This window comes from Lactuca virosa, chromosome 2 (genome assembly GCF_052849685.1).
Source record: "Lactuca virosa cultivar CGN04683 chromosome 2, Lactuca_virosa_CGN04683_v6, whole genome shotgun sequence".
Lineage (NCBI taxonomy): Eukaryota > Viridiplantae > Streptophyta > Magnoliopsida > Asterales > Asteraceae > Lactuca > Lactuca virosa.
Window position 1 is genome coordinate 256688768 of NC_136427.1, and position 17842 is coordinate 256706609.

General features: G+C 33.4%; 1 protein-coding gene and 1 long non-coding RNA gene across 2 annotated transcripts; one reads left to right on the plus strand and one right to left on the minus strand.

The window, feature by feature from the left end:
• The first annotated feature begins 7378 nt into the window (after positions 1-7378).
• On the plus strand, positions 7379-8297 carry LOC145156934 (Adenine nucleotide alpha hydrolases-like superfamily protein). The gene is made up of 4 exons (XM_079076139.1): positions 7379-7624; positions 7721-7824; positions 7933-8051; positions 8149-8297. The coding sequence occupies exons 1-4, from the start codon at positions 7387-7389 to the stop codon at positions 8237-8239; spliced, it is 552 nt and encodes a 183-aa protein (XP_078932265.1). The 5' UTR covers positions 7379-7386; the 3' UTR covers positions 8240-8297.
• A 7828-nt stretch (positions 8298-16125) lies between these two features.
• LOC145160832 (uncharacterized) lies at positions 16126-17367 on the minus strand. The gene is made up of 2 exons (XR_013738252.1): positions 16822-17367; positions 16126-16500 (listed from the first exon to the last, which is right to left on the minus strand). It is a non-coding gene; the product is annotated as an uncharacterized LOC145160832 (long non-coding RNA).
• Between the last annotated feature and the right edge of the window lie 475 nt (positions 17368-17842).

Below are 17842 nucleotides of genomic sequence, written 5' to 3' on the forward strand. Positions count from 1 at the left end.
AAGTCGATTTTCCCTCAGATCTAGAACCTTGGAGGGTCCTTATGGCATAAAGGTGCCATCTTTATGGCCATGAGAACCCCATGTATGAAATAAACCCCATTTTTGGTCTTTTAAGCATAAAAGTTCCATGCATGAACGTAAAGTTCATAACTTTACGTGTCATACCAATCTTAGAAGCCTAGATCTACCTGTTGGATGAGTTTTTGCACCTCAGAAATCGAGTTATAGACTTGGACATTCATAGACTCGACGAGTCACTCTTGGGACTCGGCGAGTCGTGGGTTGGTTCCCAAAACTGTTATGATTCAAAGGAACCTAGTTGAGTTTAGAAGGGATTTGGATGAGTCCAGGGAAAGGACTTAATGAATTAGACATAGCCATGGATCTGGAAACCATGGGACTCGACAAGTACAAGAACGTACTCGGCGAGTCCAAGGCCATCTCCCAACTCATGAAGACGGACTCGACGAGTTGTTCATACAACTCGGCGAGTCACAGACTAGACACGTTCCTATGATGAAGATAAACTCGACGAGTTCAGGAGGAACTCGGTGAGTCAGATGAAGATTGTCCCGATGTTATGATTGAAGGAGAACTCGTCGAGTTCTTGCTAAACTCGACGAGTAGAGTCGGGTTGGGGGTAGATGAGAGGATTGGGACTCGACGAGTTGTCGAGCCAACTCGGCGAGTCCGGTCAACTGGAAAATTGACTTTGACCATGATGTGGACTTTAGCCAGGGGTAAAATGGTCATTTCACCCTAAGGATAGTTATCAGTTTCTGACTAAGTGTCATTGTGGAAATTATAGCCGGAGAGTCGCCGGAGCAGCAACCAGATATTTTCCGCTCAGTGTTTCAGCAGCCAGTTACGCGAGGTGAGTTTCCTTCTTTAGGAACGGGTCTACGGCCACAATGCCGGCCCGTTTAGATATTAGTAATTCCGGATTTCGGTCCGATGTCGGGGTTAGCCCGATGCAGTTTATATGCTTCCGGACTTCGGTCCGATGTCGGGGTGATCCCAAGAAGTAATATGTATGTCTGATGTCTTTGTGATTCATGCATGTTTATGTTATGTGCTTTATGTTCCGGACTTCGGTCCGATGTCGGGCAAGCCTGATGCAGTAGTTATATGTTTATGTTACATGTTTATGTATATGTTATGTTCAGTTATTCCGGACTTCGGTCCGATGCAGTGGGCGGGGCCCAAGTTATTCCGGACTTCGGTCCGATGCCGGGCGGGGCCCAAATTATGTCGGACTTCGGTCTGATGCCGGACGGGGCCCGATGCAGTGGGCAAGGCCCAGTATGTGTTTTATGTGTTATTGTATGGGATGTGGTAGTTTGGGGGAGCTCACTAAGCTTTGTGCTTACAGTTTTCAGTTTTGGTTTCAGGTACTTCCACTAGCAAAGGGAAGGGCTCGGGATGATCGCATGACACATACCACAGTCTTCAGTCTGGGAGTTTTACTCTGATATTTTGATATGACATTTGACATGTGATAGATATTATGAGATTTTGAAACACATAGTTTATGATTTTATACTTTGGTAATGAAATGATGGTTTTAACAATGTTCTAAAAACGAAATTTTTGGGTTGTATTTTCGGGATGTTTCAGTGAACCTAGAAAAAGTGCAAGAAAGAAGACAGGGAATGATACATCTTAACTTAGATCATATAATATACATTAGTTTAAAAGTAATCTTCAGAAAAGTCCAAATATTTTGGTTATTGGTAAAAAATAATAAAAAAGCCCCAAAATTTGGATCAATTAACGAAAAAATAAGAGATACCGGTTAAATCTATAAAACCGACCACAAAGGGTTATTCCAAAGTTTTACCCGGTAATTTGTCTTTTTTGTAAACAAAATTTAATTTGGGATTAAACTGTAAATTGGTCCAAAATATTAAGACTTTATTGGAAATTTGTCATGTTTTTTGGTGTTGAATTTTCAGGAGAAAATGTCAAGATTGTGAAAAACGTCAAGATATGAAACCGACCACGAAGGGTTATTCCGAAGTTTTAGCCGGTAATCTGTCTTTTTTGTAAACAAAATTTGATTTGGGATTAAACTGTAAATTGATCCAAAATATTAAGACTTTATTGGAAATTTCTCATGTTTTTTTAGTGTTGAATTTTCAGGAGAAAATGTCAAGATTGTGAAAAACGTCAAGAATAGAAAGTGTTTTTGGGGTGTTGAAACTAAATGAATCAACACACGTTTGTACTAACAATAAAGTGGGAATATGTTTTTTATGGTCTTAAAATAGTCATAAACAACTAGAAAATCATCAAACTAGCGAGTTTTTTAAAAATAAATCATGTTATTTAACACTAATATAAAATGATTTAGTTGGGTTAAAAATACCTTCCAAAAACTAGTCTTCGAAAATTATTGAAATCTCTTTAAAAACATCGATTCGGATATAGTTAAATAAGTGAAAATCGGTCCGATTTTGTTAACGGCTTGCTGTGCTCAATTATTTGGGCCAAAGCCTTTTTCACGTGGTTACAAATACAACCCAGATTTAATTTTATTACCAATTAATTATTTTGTCCCTTTTTAAATAATAGGTCATGGTTTATTGAACTAATTTTAATAACTAGAAATTAAAGCAAATGTAGCTTATGTTACTGAAAATATAATCTAATTATTACTTATCTATATAGTTTATGACTTTATATGTAAATTTTGTAGATTTTAACTTGTGAACTATATAATTTTGTAAATTTTACTTATCTATATAGTTTATGACTTTATATGTAAATTTTGTAGATTTTATGACTTTACTTATCTATATAGATAAGTTTAATTTTGTAGATTTTAACTTATCTATATAGTTTATGACTTTATATGTAAATTTTGTAGATTTTAACTTTATATGTAAATTTTGTAGATTATATGAAAATATAATCTATTGTTTTATACCTTGAAAATTCGTTGGATGACCCCATATGAAATTGCTGTTTTAGCAAGTTTTTGATTTTTTAACCTATGAGACATGTTGATAGCATCCTTGAGTTTACAGTTTGGCACTTTGGTTGTTTTCACCACATCTTATTGAGGGATATTTTATAATTATTTTTTTTTTCTGGAATTTTTTACCAATGTTTTGTAATGATATTTTCATATAATGTTTGAATATTATGAGCTTAATGACAAATCATTGAATAGACAAACTTAGCAAGCGCCTTTAGTCACAGAATGCTATCATGGTCAAAATTGCATACCCTCGTCCGTTTTATTCATTTTCAATTTATGTAGATCGTTTTTAGATCTAAGACGATCTAGTATGCTTGTCACGAAATAGTTCGTGGTCTACGTGGCCACTAACCACAAATATGAACACCAACCCATATGTTTGTGGTGTTAGTGGTGAAGCATTTTCGTGTTCAATTGTGGTGAGGAACACAGACCACCACACCCAATCAATTTGTTTCTCTTTCTATTTCTTTCTATCTCTCTCTAGGGGTGAGCAAACCCAAACCAAGAAACCGACTAAAACCGACGAAACCGAAACCGAAAAAACCGAAACTGAAACAAAACCGACGGTTAGGGTTTGAATTTTTTAAAAACCGAAAAATCGGGTTTGGTTTCGGTTTTTACCCAGAAACCGACCCATCCAACCCGAGAAACCGACCCATACTTGATTGTTTTTTTGTTGTAATTAGATTATTTCGAACTTTTGTTGTAACTTGTAATAGACTATTTGTTGTAACACTCATGCTTTTTGAAGTATTTAACTTAAATTTGGTGTTTTTTGAAGTATTTAACTTGTTACTTCATTTATGGAAAATGAGTTAAAACCCAAAAGCCATGGGTTTAAACCCAGAACCCGTGAATGTATGGGTTGAACCCAAGAAACCGAAAAACCGCCCAAATCGACATCAGAACCCGAGAAACCGAACTGACCAGAAACCGATCCTATTAGGTTCTGAAAACCAGAAACCGATCATTTATGGGTTGGGTTGGGTTTGGGTAGAAAACCGACCCAAACCGACCCATGCATAGCCCTATCTCTCTCTACCTTTTTCCATCGCTCTCTACATTTTAACTGATTAAATAGATATTTTTTATTTTAATAATAAAAAAATAAGAGGGATATAGTGGTGAGTATCCAAACTTTTTAATGGTTGAATGAGATGATAAGTTGATACCCATCATTATAGTCGTTAATGATGGGTATAACGGATGTCCTAAGGATATATACTTATATTTCATCCTTCATTTTGTCAGTATCATGTAAGTTTTCATTCACTCACATTTCATTCTTCAAAAACCAAAAAATAGTCACATTTCACTATCTTTCACTTGTTTTTAAATTAATTTAATTTTAAAGGCTATAATTTAAAAAATAAATAGATTTAATTAAAAAATAATTAATAAAAATAGAAACATTTTATTACTTAAAATAAAAAGTATATAATAAAACCTAGAAAACATATCTAAAAATTATATAAAAACGATTTAATATATATATATATATATATATATATATATATATATATATATATATATATATAGGAGTAGGATCAAATGAGAACGCCTAAAAGGTTGAGAACGCGAGAACAGATCTGGACTATCTAAATACTAAGATCTATGGTTACTATTAAATGGGGGATTTATGAAAAATTCTAAAAGTACTGGCATTTAAGTGTAACATTTGAATGGTCAGAAGGGCATAATAGGAATTGCAACTTTACCTAATTCCTATAATTTCTCACCCTCACCTCTTACCTTTCTTATTCTCGTATCTATATCCTCTCTCTCTAGGGTTTCATAAGATGCATCGACTGTGGCAACCATAGCCGACCTTCCCCTGGTCTAAACAACATCACTTGCAAGAGGATTCAGAGAAAGAGAAAGAGAGATCGAGAAGGAAAAAATGTCCGCCGATTTGGGTTGTTAGTGGCGAATAACACAGTAGGATTCAAAGAGATATTGAGAAGGGGAAGTAAAAAGTCGTTTGTGTTCCCCCATTTGTGTGCTGCTGATGACGACGATTAAGCCACAAGGGTCGCCGGAGAATTGACGCCCTTCCTTCCCCTCTTCCTTCTGTCTCTTCAACCTCTTCGAACCCCGGAGACGATTGTAATTGGACACAACATCTTGAATATCGGACAGCACACCTGCGATGCGAGCCTTTTTTCCCTTCCTGTCGCCCTATTGCTGTCGTCGCTGGTGAGCCTTCACACTCTCTGCCCCTTTGACTTCCACTATCGCCAATTCCATCGAAGGCCAAGAGACCGCCTCGATTTCTCGTAAGCCCCAGGACTTGCAATCCCGATTCAGGGCTTGAAGAATGACTGCAAAAATCACGATTGGTAATTGCAATCATGAAGGGGGGTGTGTGATTGGCGCCTCAACTACCGTGACAACCCACGACAATCATGGGTTCTGCGATCGAAATCCATAGAGATCTCAGGTCAATAGACGATGCCATTACATCACACGAAGGTATATTTGTCTCCGACTACTCAAAACCTAAACCGATTGCACATACAGTCCACTTGCTTGGAATGGATTCCTCCTTCGCACCTTTTTCACTGATTCCCGATGTTCCGATTCGATTTTATTTTGATTTAACCTCTATAGAACAATAATTATGTTGTAACTATTTCTGATTTTTTTTTGTTTGCCTCCAAAAATCGAATTCTAGAAAAAGGTCCAGATGATTAGGCTTTTGTTTTGAGTAATATTCTTGAAGAACCGAATGAAGAGAAGTCTACCACATATCTCATGCTTCTATGAAACAAATGGTGATGGTGATGAACAGAGTTTGACTATGTCTTTGTTTTCCATATTTCATGCAGGTCCAACAAAAGAGCAAGAACATTTGTATTCAAATGTATTCATAAGATTAGATGTATATTCATTACAGATTGAAGTGTATTCATTAGTGATTAAATGTGTATTCAAATGTATTCATAAGATTAGATGTATATTCATTACTGACTGAAGTGTATTCATTAGTGATTAAATGTGTATTCAATGTTTTCTATTCAAAAGCAATCCATATTTACCTGTGTTCATTCAGTTGTGTTTTATTCATTTATGAATATAACTTAATCCATCTATTCATTCAAGATTATTACCGGGTTCATATATGATTACAAATATATTTTATTCATGTATGATTACAAATATTCAGATAAAATGATTAACGCGTCAGTATTTTTGATGTTGTTGGTAAAAATAAACTTAAAAAAAAACGTTTTTTTTTAATTATGGTAAAAACGTATTTTAAAATCATTTTATTGATTTTTTTAATTAAAAATAGATTATACAAATTCCTAATATTTGGGTAAAAAAATCTATTAATCAGATTAAATCCCATGATTTTAGGAATTAATTCATTATCCATAATTAATTACAGTGTAAAATTCTTTTTATGCCCTTATAAAATGATTGGTTCACAATTGTTCTCGCGTTCTCAACCTTTTAGGCGTTCTCATTTGATCATTTCCTATATATATATATATATATATATATATATATATATATATATATATATATATATATATATATATATATATATATATATATATATATATTGGGAAATATTTTTTTCATGATCTTCTTCCTCATCTTCAAAACTAGTTCTAGGGTTTGTCCCAAAATATTTTTGGTTTTTTGCATCAAGAATTCTATAACTTCCATTTATTTTCTTTCTATGAGCTCTTTTTCTTTTTTGGCAAATTTTCCTTTGTTAAGTTGTCAAACATTCAGCGAAATTCATATTGTATCGATCAAATGTCTCCATCGTTTTTTGCATTTTTTCTGCTTCGTTGTTGAAATTCGATGCGTCCTTCCCATTCCTTTTTGTTTTGTCCATACCCATCGGCTAGACAATTTAATCTAGCTCGAGCCGGTCGTCATCATTTAAATCTACCTCGACACGAACATCGTCATCAATTTTTTCTAGTTCGAGCTCGTCGTCATCATTATAATATTATTCTTTTGACGGATATTTAATCATTAGTTTATTCATTTTCATTGGTTTGAAATTTGGATAGCATAAAAAGCCATTGAAATTTGAATGAAAAGTTTCAAAGGCCACCTAAATACAAAAACATTAGAAAAAAAAAACTATTTAGCTGATGAAGTTTATAAATTTATAGTCATCTTTTTAAAAGATGTAGAACTCTAGTCTTTCTTATTACAAGTTTACAAGTTACATCAACGATGGATAGCATCTAATAAAGAAACCAAACCAAGCGGATGCTATTGCTACCCATTCAATAAGACGATACATATGAGTATGACTCATTAATGGCGTGTCAGTTTTCTGAGTGTATACGTGCCACGTGTATTATTACGGCTAAATATGGTATCTTCCGACCCTTTTCAATTTTTAGAGAAATTAAGTAACCGAGATAAGAAGCATGGCGATGGCGGAGGAGAGCATGGTGCAGTTGCAGAAGCAGGAGACAATAATGAAAGTACTGGTGGCCGTAGACGAGAGTGAAGGAAGTTTATATGCTCTCCAATGGGCTCTTCAAAACCTCTTTCTCCACAATACCCCAGCTCCGGCGGAGGTGGTAGAGGAGGCAGCGATGATGACGGTGGTTCATGTCCAACCTCCTTTCCAGCAGCCATTCACCGCCATCCCTGTTGGTCCCCGTACGTAGGACGTTCTCTGGTTTAATTAATACGAAATTAAGGTTTATGAGGTGAAAATGAAATGATATGTTTTGTTATTTACCACGTGATATATAGTTGTATTTGCGACGCCGGCAGTAATGGATTCGGTGAAAAAGGCACAAGAAGCATCCGCAGGTGAAGTTCTGTCTCGTGCCACGCAGCTATGCGAACAGCACAAGGTTAGGTTGGTGGAGGGAGGTTTTTAATTAGTTTTAGATTTGCATATATTAATTGATACGTTTAATTTTTTGGGATTAATTAAAAAGTCTTGTGGAATCGTGGTATAGACTAAAGCAAAGACGGTGTTGCTCAGAGGGAATCCAAAAGAAATAATAGTTGAAGCTGCGGAGGAGATGAATGTTGATCTTCTAGTTGTTGGGAGTAGAGGCCATGGCCAAATCAAAAGGTAATCAAGGTGTCTGTCAATTCGCACAAGAAAAGTGTATAATTAATTGTTGACGACTTCGAACCCATCGATTGGGTTTTTATTTTTAATTTTGCAGGGCGTTTTTGGGGAGTGTTAGCGATTATTGTGCGCATCACGCGAAATGTCCGGTTCTTATAGTACGGCCGCCTAAGCCAGCCAAGAAGTAACGCTTGGCTTGGAGTTGGCGAATGGCGATGTATTTCACTTGTTTAATAAAAGGGTAAATAGTTGGCATGAAATAAAAAAACAACAATTGAATATTGTGTGTTTCAAGTTACTATCTCTGAATGTATTGTGATGCAAAGTGATCAATGTAACCTTCTGGATTGGATTCTATTTAGACTTGTTTCAATGCGATCCTTGAAGTAGTCGATAGCACACACTCATCCATGCATGAAATAGTAGTGATAAGGGTAATCTGGATTGATAATTGTATGCAACCATTAATGGTATAAGAAGGTTCAATATAGCATTGCTTGTAGCCAACAAGGTAACTATGTACCAAAAATGAACTCAACCCATAGCTCTCTCTCCAGCTCTAAGCCTATATAGGATCGAGGTCCAAGATATTGAATACGCTCAAGATGTAGCATAGAACCATGGAAGAATATAAGACCTGAAGATCCTCTAAACTGAGAAGGCAATTGAAACAAAGAGACATTAATCAGTCGACAACAATGAAAAAATCATAGCTACATCTTGCTTTCAATGAAAAAACCGAGTCTCTATGGTTATGGAGACGGTTTTTAACACCATATTTTTAATATATAAGCAATATTTCAATTAATTTCACGAGAATTCAAAATTTTAAATCCTAAAAGCCATATTTTTAATGGGACGAACGTTTTAGAAGCATACGAACTTCATCTTTTGATTATTGTAAGCTATGTTCATTGCATTTTTTTAGTTTAATCTTGATTGTATTGGTGTTTTTGCCATCATCAGGTGTGACCAAGTTATTCGATTTAAACATTAGGGTTTTCGTTTGAAACTTTAGTTTGATCTATGTGAAACGAGTTACTTTTCAATGTTTTATTTATATATATTTTTGTGTTTAATTCCATATTCAACTCGACACACATTACATCATTAATAAACTTAATCAATTTGTTAGTTTTCTAATAAAGTTCGTAATTCTAAGTTTTAATATGAAACAAATAATAGTATTGTCTTTGTCTATGATTCCATTCTAGATTTATACGACATTCTGAATGTCGTTGGTCGCAGTTACGTTTCCATCAACATAATGGGGTATGTACATTAAATTTAGAACTGCTAGAATTTAGAGTAGCATATTAGGTTTAATCACAAACAATGTTTGGTTAAATTATACAAATGGAAGAATTATTCGAGTTGACCCATAACCAATGTTGATACAATTATTTTTTGAAATGAATCATTGAACCATATTCATTAACGATCATAAGTTGAACCATAGTTAAATGTTAAACACATTTACAGATGTTAATTTCAATATTGTGCAGTGAAATTGGCGAGTTTAAAAGTAGATGTACGTATGTTCTGCTCCATGTGACACTCCTGTATTGGAACTGCTGTGATGCCTGAAGATTACAGACAAAATAAGGTATTAATGACTTTCTTAAATTTTGAATCTTGAAGAGATTGAAACAGTAGAAGTGAATGGAGAAATGTGAAAATTACAGAAGATGAAACATGGATGAATTACATTAATACCCTTTTGCGAATTTAAGTAATTAATATCTGCAGGTGAGTTGATAGGCAAGATCCAAATTCAAAATATCTGATTGGTGTTCTAAAGGTGCATGATCATTTATGGTTTTTTAACTTATCATAGATGTTTATTGTTTTTTAAAAATCATATATCTGCTATTGATTAATCTGTCATTTGTATTTGTTGAATCAAGATATTGTATTTGATTTGTGGACACATATTCTACTTCATGTGTGCTTGCAAATCTGGATCAGTAACAATCGTAGATGGACTGAAGGCAACAACACAAACAACAAAATGTCCTCTTTGTTGAGAACTACTAAAGAACTGCGTGAAATTTCCAAACCAGTGAAGTTAATTCCGTGCATCCTAGATTGGTAAGAAACTAAGAACATGATCAATCAATAACTAAACACCTTTATCTTAATCTTTTTATGGTTGGATGTTTTTTTTTTTTTTTTTTTTTTTTTTTTTTTTTTTAATAATTCGAGGTGGTTGCGGGTATGATATGCAAGAGGTAAGTTTTCTATTTATCAGTTAACATTCTAAGTTTTTGTACAGGAAGGTATGAAGGAAAGGTTCTCTACTCCTCTTTTTCTTTTTTCTAAGATTTATTCTAACATAACAATATTGTCCCTACCCAGAGACAACAAAGATGCACCACCTTGGAGAAGAGCATGTCAAAAGAATAGAGGCTGGATACAGCATCATTGGATTTGGTGAGTCTATCAGATAATATATCTCCTAAATGTAGGTTAGTATTTTCCTTGATATAGATAGATATTGAGTTGTCACTTAGTATGTTATTTCACAAGTTGATAGCACAAACAAGACAATGTTTAATCAAAAAAATGCCCTACAATACCACAAGAAACAAGTGTTTTGAGTCTATCAGATAATATATCTCATAATTAAAATCGTAAATACAAAAAATATAACCCCTGTTCCAAATCATCTTCGAGGTTTGACTTTTAACAAAATGGAAATGATGATGCTTTTGTTGTTCTATTGTTTACATGCTACATGTATTGTGTCTGTTTACTTTTTCTTTTGTTCCAAAGTAATCTTTGGCTAATTTAGCGTTGACCTGGCACAAAATGGCTAAAGAGCAAATACCTGAGCATCCTATTTTGAGATCAGTTGTAGATATATTCGGGAAAACTCCTGCAACATTGATCATTTTTGCTATATCTGGCATAATCAAAATCATTCTATAAATTAAATTACTTAGATATGAAGTTTGTTTTGATGTAGGCAAGCCTTTTGAGAGATGAGTATAAAACAGTGAGTAAGTATCAGATGGTTGGATTTGATTTTTGAGAAATAAATTAAGCTGAAAATGTAAGCAACAAAAATAGCAACATGTTCTGTAAATGGCAAATAAGTGATAATTGTAAACTGCATATTCACATAGATACATCCGGATACAAACATCTACACAACATATTTAAATATAGGTATAGTTTTTTACAATAACCATATTAACAAATCAATGGAAGTTAGTTGTTATTTCTTGCCTTTAACTCTAATTTTAGAAATATTAAATACAATATCCTTGGTAAAAACTAAAAAGTAATACCTTCTCAGCTTGTGCTCCGTAAGTAGGTTGACAAAAAAGAATCAGATATAATTGGTTTTTTCTTATTACAACATTATACTTTGAAAATACAATGCTATAATTAGGTGGTTGTCTTCAAACTATGTCTAATTATAGCATTATACTTTCAAAGTACAACGCTTTAATGAAAAAAATGAAATTAAAAAAAATAAGAAATTAAATTGAATAAAAGAAATAAGACTTTTTGAAAGTAGGATATTATATTAACAAATTCATTGAAGTTAGTTGATCTTTCTTGCATTTACCTTATTTTAGAAGTATTAAATATAATATCATTAGTAAAAGTAGTACCTTATGAACTTGTGTTCTATAAGTTGGTTGCGAAAAAAGCCAATAATCATAGGTAGGCTAGGTAAAAACCATCAGATAATGCTATTATTAGTTTTTTTTATATTATTAAAGCATTGTACTTTGAGAACTGAGTAACGGGGCCCATAGATAGCAGGGAACACACAATAATGAAAATGCAAGTAAGATGTTATTTTGTTCTTGGACAAAAGAGAAGTGAGTTGCTATTTTTGTCTTAGAATAAGAAATCAAAGTAAGATGTTATATTAGACAATTAAATGAAAGTACATTTCTATTTCTTGCATTATGATTGGGCTAAATTTAAGGAAAAAGCAATGTAATTTCATTGCTTTGTCTAATATAACATCTTACTTTCACTTTATTTACTCATTCTTTTTTATTTTTTTAAATTTTACTTAAATGTCTAATGTAGCAATCTACTATGCTAGAATTAGGTACATTGCTATTAACCCATTGCACGTTGCCTCATATAGTTTGTCTTTTTTTTTTTTTAGTAATCTATATCTCAACGGAAGAACAAGTCAACAAACTACATATCCAAAACCGAAGGTGTTTTAGTCTTTTTTTTCAACAAAAGAATAAACTATATATCCAAAACAGAAGGTGTTTTAGTCTTCTTTAAATTAAAGAATAAACTATATATAAAAAAACAGAAGGTATCATATATAGAAACATTTGACTGTATATCAAATCTTAATATGATTCTAAACAAAGTAAAAGTTTTATCGTATATTGAGCATTAATAAAAAAAAACTACATATTCCATGCTTCACGATGATCTTCATAATGCATAATTTTCTATATGTTCTCCAAATTATAAGATCTTGAAAACAATTTACCTCTTAAGTTATTATAAGCTAATTTAATTTTAAATTAGTGTGTTAAACTTAAAATATAAAATATTCTTCATTAATAAAATAACGAGTACTTAGAGGGTAACTGTTCCAAAAATTGAGAACCTGAATCAATACCATTCACATTGGTTCTAGCTCAGGATTTGACATTTCCAATACGGTTCCGGTTCCAAAGACGGGTATTGCATCCAATGCAACCTATAAGTAGGACGTTGTCTTCAAGACACAGACATTTAACTTCTAATCATCAATCGATATTAAGTAGTAATTATCCAAGTTAGATTATCCTATATTTGCAAGTATATTGTCAAGAAGGATCTTGTGGTGAACTCTTGAAATCCAACAACAAAGTGAAATTATTATACATTGATAACACAAACACCTAGGGGTGAGCATCGAAACCGGGTACGCGCCTTTGGAACCGAGACCGCCTAGGAATCGGTTCCGGTTTCAGTTCTCAATTTTCAGAACCGTTACTCGTTGGGCGGGCACGCCCGCCCGCCTGTCACGCATGCGCGCACACACACAGGTTGTAAAAAATGCTCAGGGGACCTCAACTGTCGACTGGGGCTAATGTATTAATCGGTCTACGCGGTGATTAATCGGAAATTAATCGAGGACCTTAAATTTTGAAAACATAATATATCCTTAGAAAATAAGTATTTGAACATTTAAAATTTTGAAAATTTAAAATATTTTGTATAATATTTGAACATTTGTATATTTAAAAATTTTAAATTTTGTAAATTTTGTTGTAGTATTTGAAAATTTGTATTTTTTTAAAAATTTTTTTCCCTGCAAGGACCGTCAAGCCTGAATTTAACTAATATTGACTAATATCTACCAAAACACCCTTAATGGTAATCGCCTGTAGACCGTCAATCGATTAATCGGCCGTCAAAGCTGATTTCTGCAACACTAATATATATATATATAACATTTATTGCTAATTTCAACTCAAGTTCAATTTGTATTTATGTTACAGATAATAACTGTACAAACATTAGCAACCATAATATAAACAACTCATAAGAAATCATGATTATTAAAATACATATAACGGCGTTGTGATTCATTTCTGTTGATACCATATTAAAGTCGTAACTCACAATATACGAAAAACCATAAAAAAATGCCTATATTTTAACGAATGGTTTACTATTATTGTCATTGTAACTTTTTAATGATCAACAACCAAGTCTTTATCATTAAAATGGTTATTTTTTTGTCGTTTGTAATGGATAAATTTAATATGCTTCATATTTTGAAAAAATAAAAAATGTAATTGGGTTACTCGATATCGGAACCGTAACCGCCTGGAAACCGGTTCCAAAACTTTAAGAACCGCTTAGACCGGTTCCGGTTCCAACTTTAGAAGAACCGTCGGTTCCGATTCCAGTTCCAGCCTAAATAGACGGATACCCGCCTACGCTCATCCCTACATACACAAACAACCACACTCTCAAAAACACATCCACTTGCTTACACACACAACCACACAAGCATTGACACACACATAGCTGGACTCAAAATGTTATCTTAAATTAGTAAGCAAATGATGAAAGTTGAATCTACCTGCACCGATGGCTTAAAAATCATCAAACTGGGTTTAAAAAACCATAATGTTAACTAGTGAAGAAACCCATGCGAATAACTAGTGAAGAAACCCATGCTTCGCATGGGTCGGAAGGCATTTTTGTTTTCAGACTTTTATGGCAAGTTTATAGAAAGTTGAAAGTACATTGCCATTAAAATCTTTTCAGAAACATGTGATTATTACATCCGCCAATATCCATATATGATGGATTTCATCATTTCTAGGAATGAAAGACAGAATTGAATTCCACTCTCCCAGATCAAATTGTCCTTACAAACCCTATACTTACTAAAGGGTATTTTGCATTTAACAAATTATTCTAACCCTTTATAAATTCCGGAACAGATCAGCTTATAAACATATAAAGATGACTCTATACCAATTATTGTTAAGATATTCAGCAATAGTTCATTTATGTCTGGTTAATAGCTTCTTAAACGTGGCTGCTGCAACCTGAAAAGACATCCAATCTCAGATACATCAAATTTTATTAGGCACCAACCAAAGGTTTTTTTATAGCATTCTACTTTATAAAAATAAACTGATTTTATGAAAATCATTTTAACCGCGTCCAACTTTATAAAATGCTTTTTACAACATCTGCTTTATGAAAATCGTTTTCGAAGTATCATATTTTAAATAGTTTTTTATAACATTAAACTTTATAAAAATAATTGCAATTTACAAAAATTGTTTTTAAAAACACCCAACTTTATAAAAAAAACGTTTTATAGCATCCTACTTACCAGTACTCTCTACCCTCCTTTTTATTGTGGCACACTTGTTTTTGAAAACATCCAAATTTACATTTCCATTTCATTAATTTATTTCCCCGAAATTTATAAAAATTAAAATATTTTTACAACGGCGACACAAACACTCTCTAAAATCTACGCCTAAACTACTCCTTAGTCCTTAATTTCACATATTTCCCTAACATGACTTGAACCATCAATATCAATGAGGGAGGGCATCTCAGCATACCATTAGGTCAAATGTCTTTTGGTTTATAAAAATTAAAATAAATAATTGAAATGGAAATGTAAATTTATTGGAAATAGTAATGGGAAAAAAAGTCAAACCATGCTAAATTGCTTCATGAAATTAGTTATAAGAGGCTTCAAGCCCAGGAAATCTCAAAGGTTAATTATTGATCTGTGTTTCCCTTACCCATGTGCAACAATCTTCAATCTGTGTGTTGATCTTAGTGTGTAAACTGATAAAAAAAGTCAAAGAAGATGAGAAGTCTTCTTCTTTTGTTGCAAATCCAAAAAAAAAAAGGTAAAAAGTGAAATTAAATTGGTAAAAAAGATAAAGGTATAATAGGATACACTACCACATTAAGTTCATCGGTATCTGGACACAATTAAATGCATGTAAAGAATGTGGCAACTACAAGGGAGCAATACGATCACAACCCTTCTTTTGGGGAAATTTCACGCACATAAGAATATTAAATATACCAACTGTGCATTATGTGGGAAATCAATTATAATGGGGTTGGCTAAACGGACACCCTATTTTACCATTTAGACACCCTATATAATTTTTAAGGTATTTTTATTGGTTATAATTACATTGTTTTTTGAAAAAGATGATTAAAAATAGTTACCTATTGGTTGACTTTTGATAAAGATGTCTATAGGGTGTCTTAATAGCATCCTCCTACTTTTCCTCCTAATTATCTTCTACCCACTTTAAATGATGACAAGTGTCTTAAAATATAATTAATTTTATCAAAATATGACACATGTCACCATTTCAAATGGGTAGGAAGAAATGGTAGGAGGATATTTAATTTCTCTATAATAAAATATTAAAAACGTTAAAAGTTCCCAAATTTATTGATTGACAAAAACGCAGAAATCTAGTAATACATATCCTGATGTATAATTACACATAAATAAATGGAAACATGATCTATGCTCTATAGTAAGGCAAGACTCAAGTGACTTGATCTAGTAAAGGAATAAAAACCATAGTAAGGCAAGATCACACATTACTTCATATTAGGTTGTTATGATAATTATTGTTCAATCTAGTAAATAGTAATGACAAGTATCTTTGGTTTTTATTATAAACACAAATGCACAAAATAACCAATTATAATAAGCTCACAACCAATTGTCCTTGGCTTCTATCCACAACATGTTTACACATCTCTTGTAGATGGATCCACACGATTCTCCATATAAATATAAATATAAATGACCCTCCACATGGCTGGATCCTTGTAGGTTTTAAGCCAAGCAGTGCAAACTTTCTAGGCATTGTCAAGTATGTCAAAAACACCAATTTTCTATAGAATATTGGCCATTACATTTGATGGGAGCTCCAACCAATTCATTGGTGCGTAACTTAAACATGTACAAAGCAGAATTAGTTTTAGTGTTTACAAACTGGATTTCAAATATAGATATAGTGGGAATTTTATAAACACAAACGGAAAAAAAATGATTTAGCAATTGTGCCCAATATCCACTTTGGAAAATATGCTTCAATACTCTTCATGCAAAGAAGTAAAATACAAGGAACGATGAATGAGGAATAATCGAGAATCAAAATAGGTCAAAATGAAAATTTCAAAAACCCTAGAAGCAGTGAACATGGAAAAATGAAGAAATCGTCGATTGAAAGTTGTAAGTAATTAGGAGATGTTGAGTAAAAGATAAACGTACATCACGGTGAAGAAGAGAATGGTAGCTCTGATTTCCAAAAATCGTTCCAGCTGGCGAGGAATTGAAGATTGAAGCCGGCTACAATAATCATGCTCGTCTGTTGTGGCGGATAGGGAATCCGAATCGACGCATCTTCTATGGCGGAGGCAGACTCACCGACGGAGGCGGTGTCGCCAGAGATGGCTGTGGCTAAAACAGAAGAAGAAGAGTTGAAATCGGCAACGGTGATGTCTTCCGGTAAAGAGGCGGTGGAGTCGATTTTCAGCAAAACGAAGGTCGTGAAGACCGGCGGAAGGGCGTCGGCAGGTGGAAGGAAAACGGCGGGTGGCGGACGGTGAATCTGTGTCCACGAAACTGATGACGGGAAATTGCAATGGGTGGTGACGAAGAAGAAGGGAGAGGCGGTGGGATTAAAAAGTTGAGGCGGCAGTCATTGAAAAGCCAATCAGTGGATGACCCTCCCACCAGCAGCCGGCTAAAAATAATAGCCAATTATTCCTCGGCTTCAAACTAGCGAGCAAAGTTAAAAATGGTTTGACTTGACTAAAAGCTTGGTACTCTAAATAAGCATCCTTGAGATTTATTGTATATATTTGGCATACCAATGTTAGCCACATGAATCTACCTTGCATTAATCACAAAAGTAATTAGAAAATAGATAGGAAATTCTCATTCTGATACAAATTTTAATAATTTTATGTTTTTCTAGAAAGTAAAAAGAAACCGAGTAATAAAATTAAGGTGAAGCCAAAACTTATTACTTCTTACTAAACTTGAACATCAAACTTGAATCAAGTTAATCATTTTATATTCTAATGCATATGCTTGATGCTGAATTTTCCAAAAGCACCTCAATCAAACACCAAAAATCAACAATTCTCAAAATCTTCTTAGAAAAAAAAAACAATGTGTGAATAACCATGCAAACGTGTTTGATACTTTTGATGTTATTTATCACCTAATCAATGTACCCGTTAACCACACACGCTCCATTGATCTATGAAAAACATCAAACTACCCT

Bases quoted from the DNA above. Each gene is read 5' to 3' on its own strand.
- LOC145156934 (XM_079076139.1), top strand. From the start codon at position 7,387: ATGGCGATGGCGGAGGAGAGCATGGTGCAGTTGCAGAAGCAGGAGACA. The intron at 7,625-7,720 runs GTACGTAGGACG...CGTGATATATAG, and splicing joins CGCCATCCCTGTTGGTCCCC to TTGTATTTGCGACGCCGGCA. The intron at 8,052-8,148 runs GTAATCAAGGTG...TTAATTTTGCAG, and splicing joins GGCCATGGCCAAATCAAAAG to GGCGTTTTTGGGGAGTGTTA.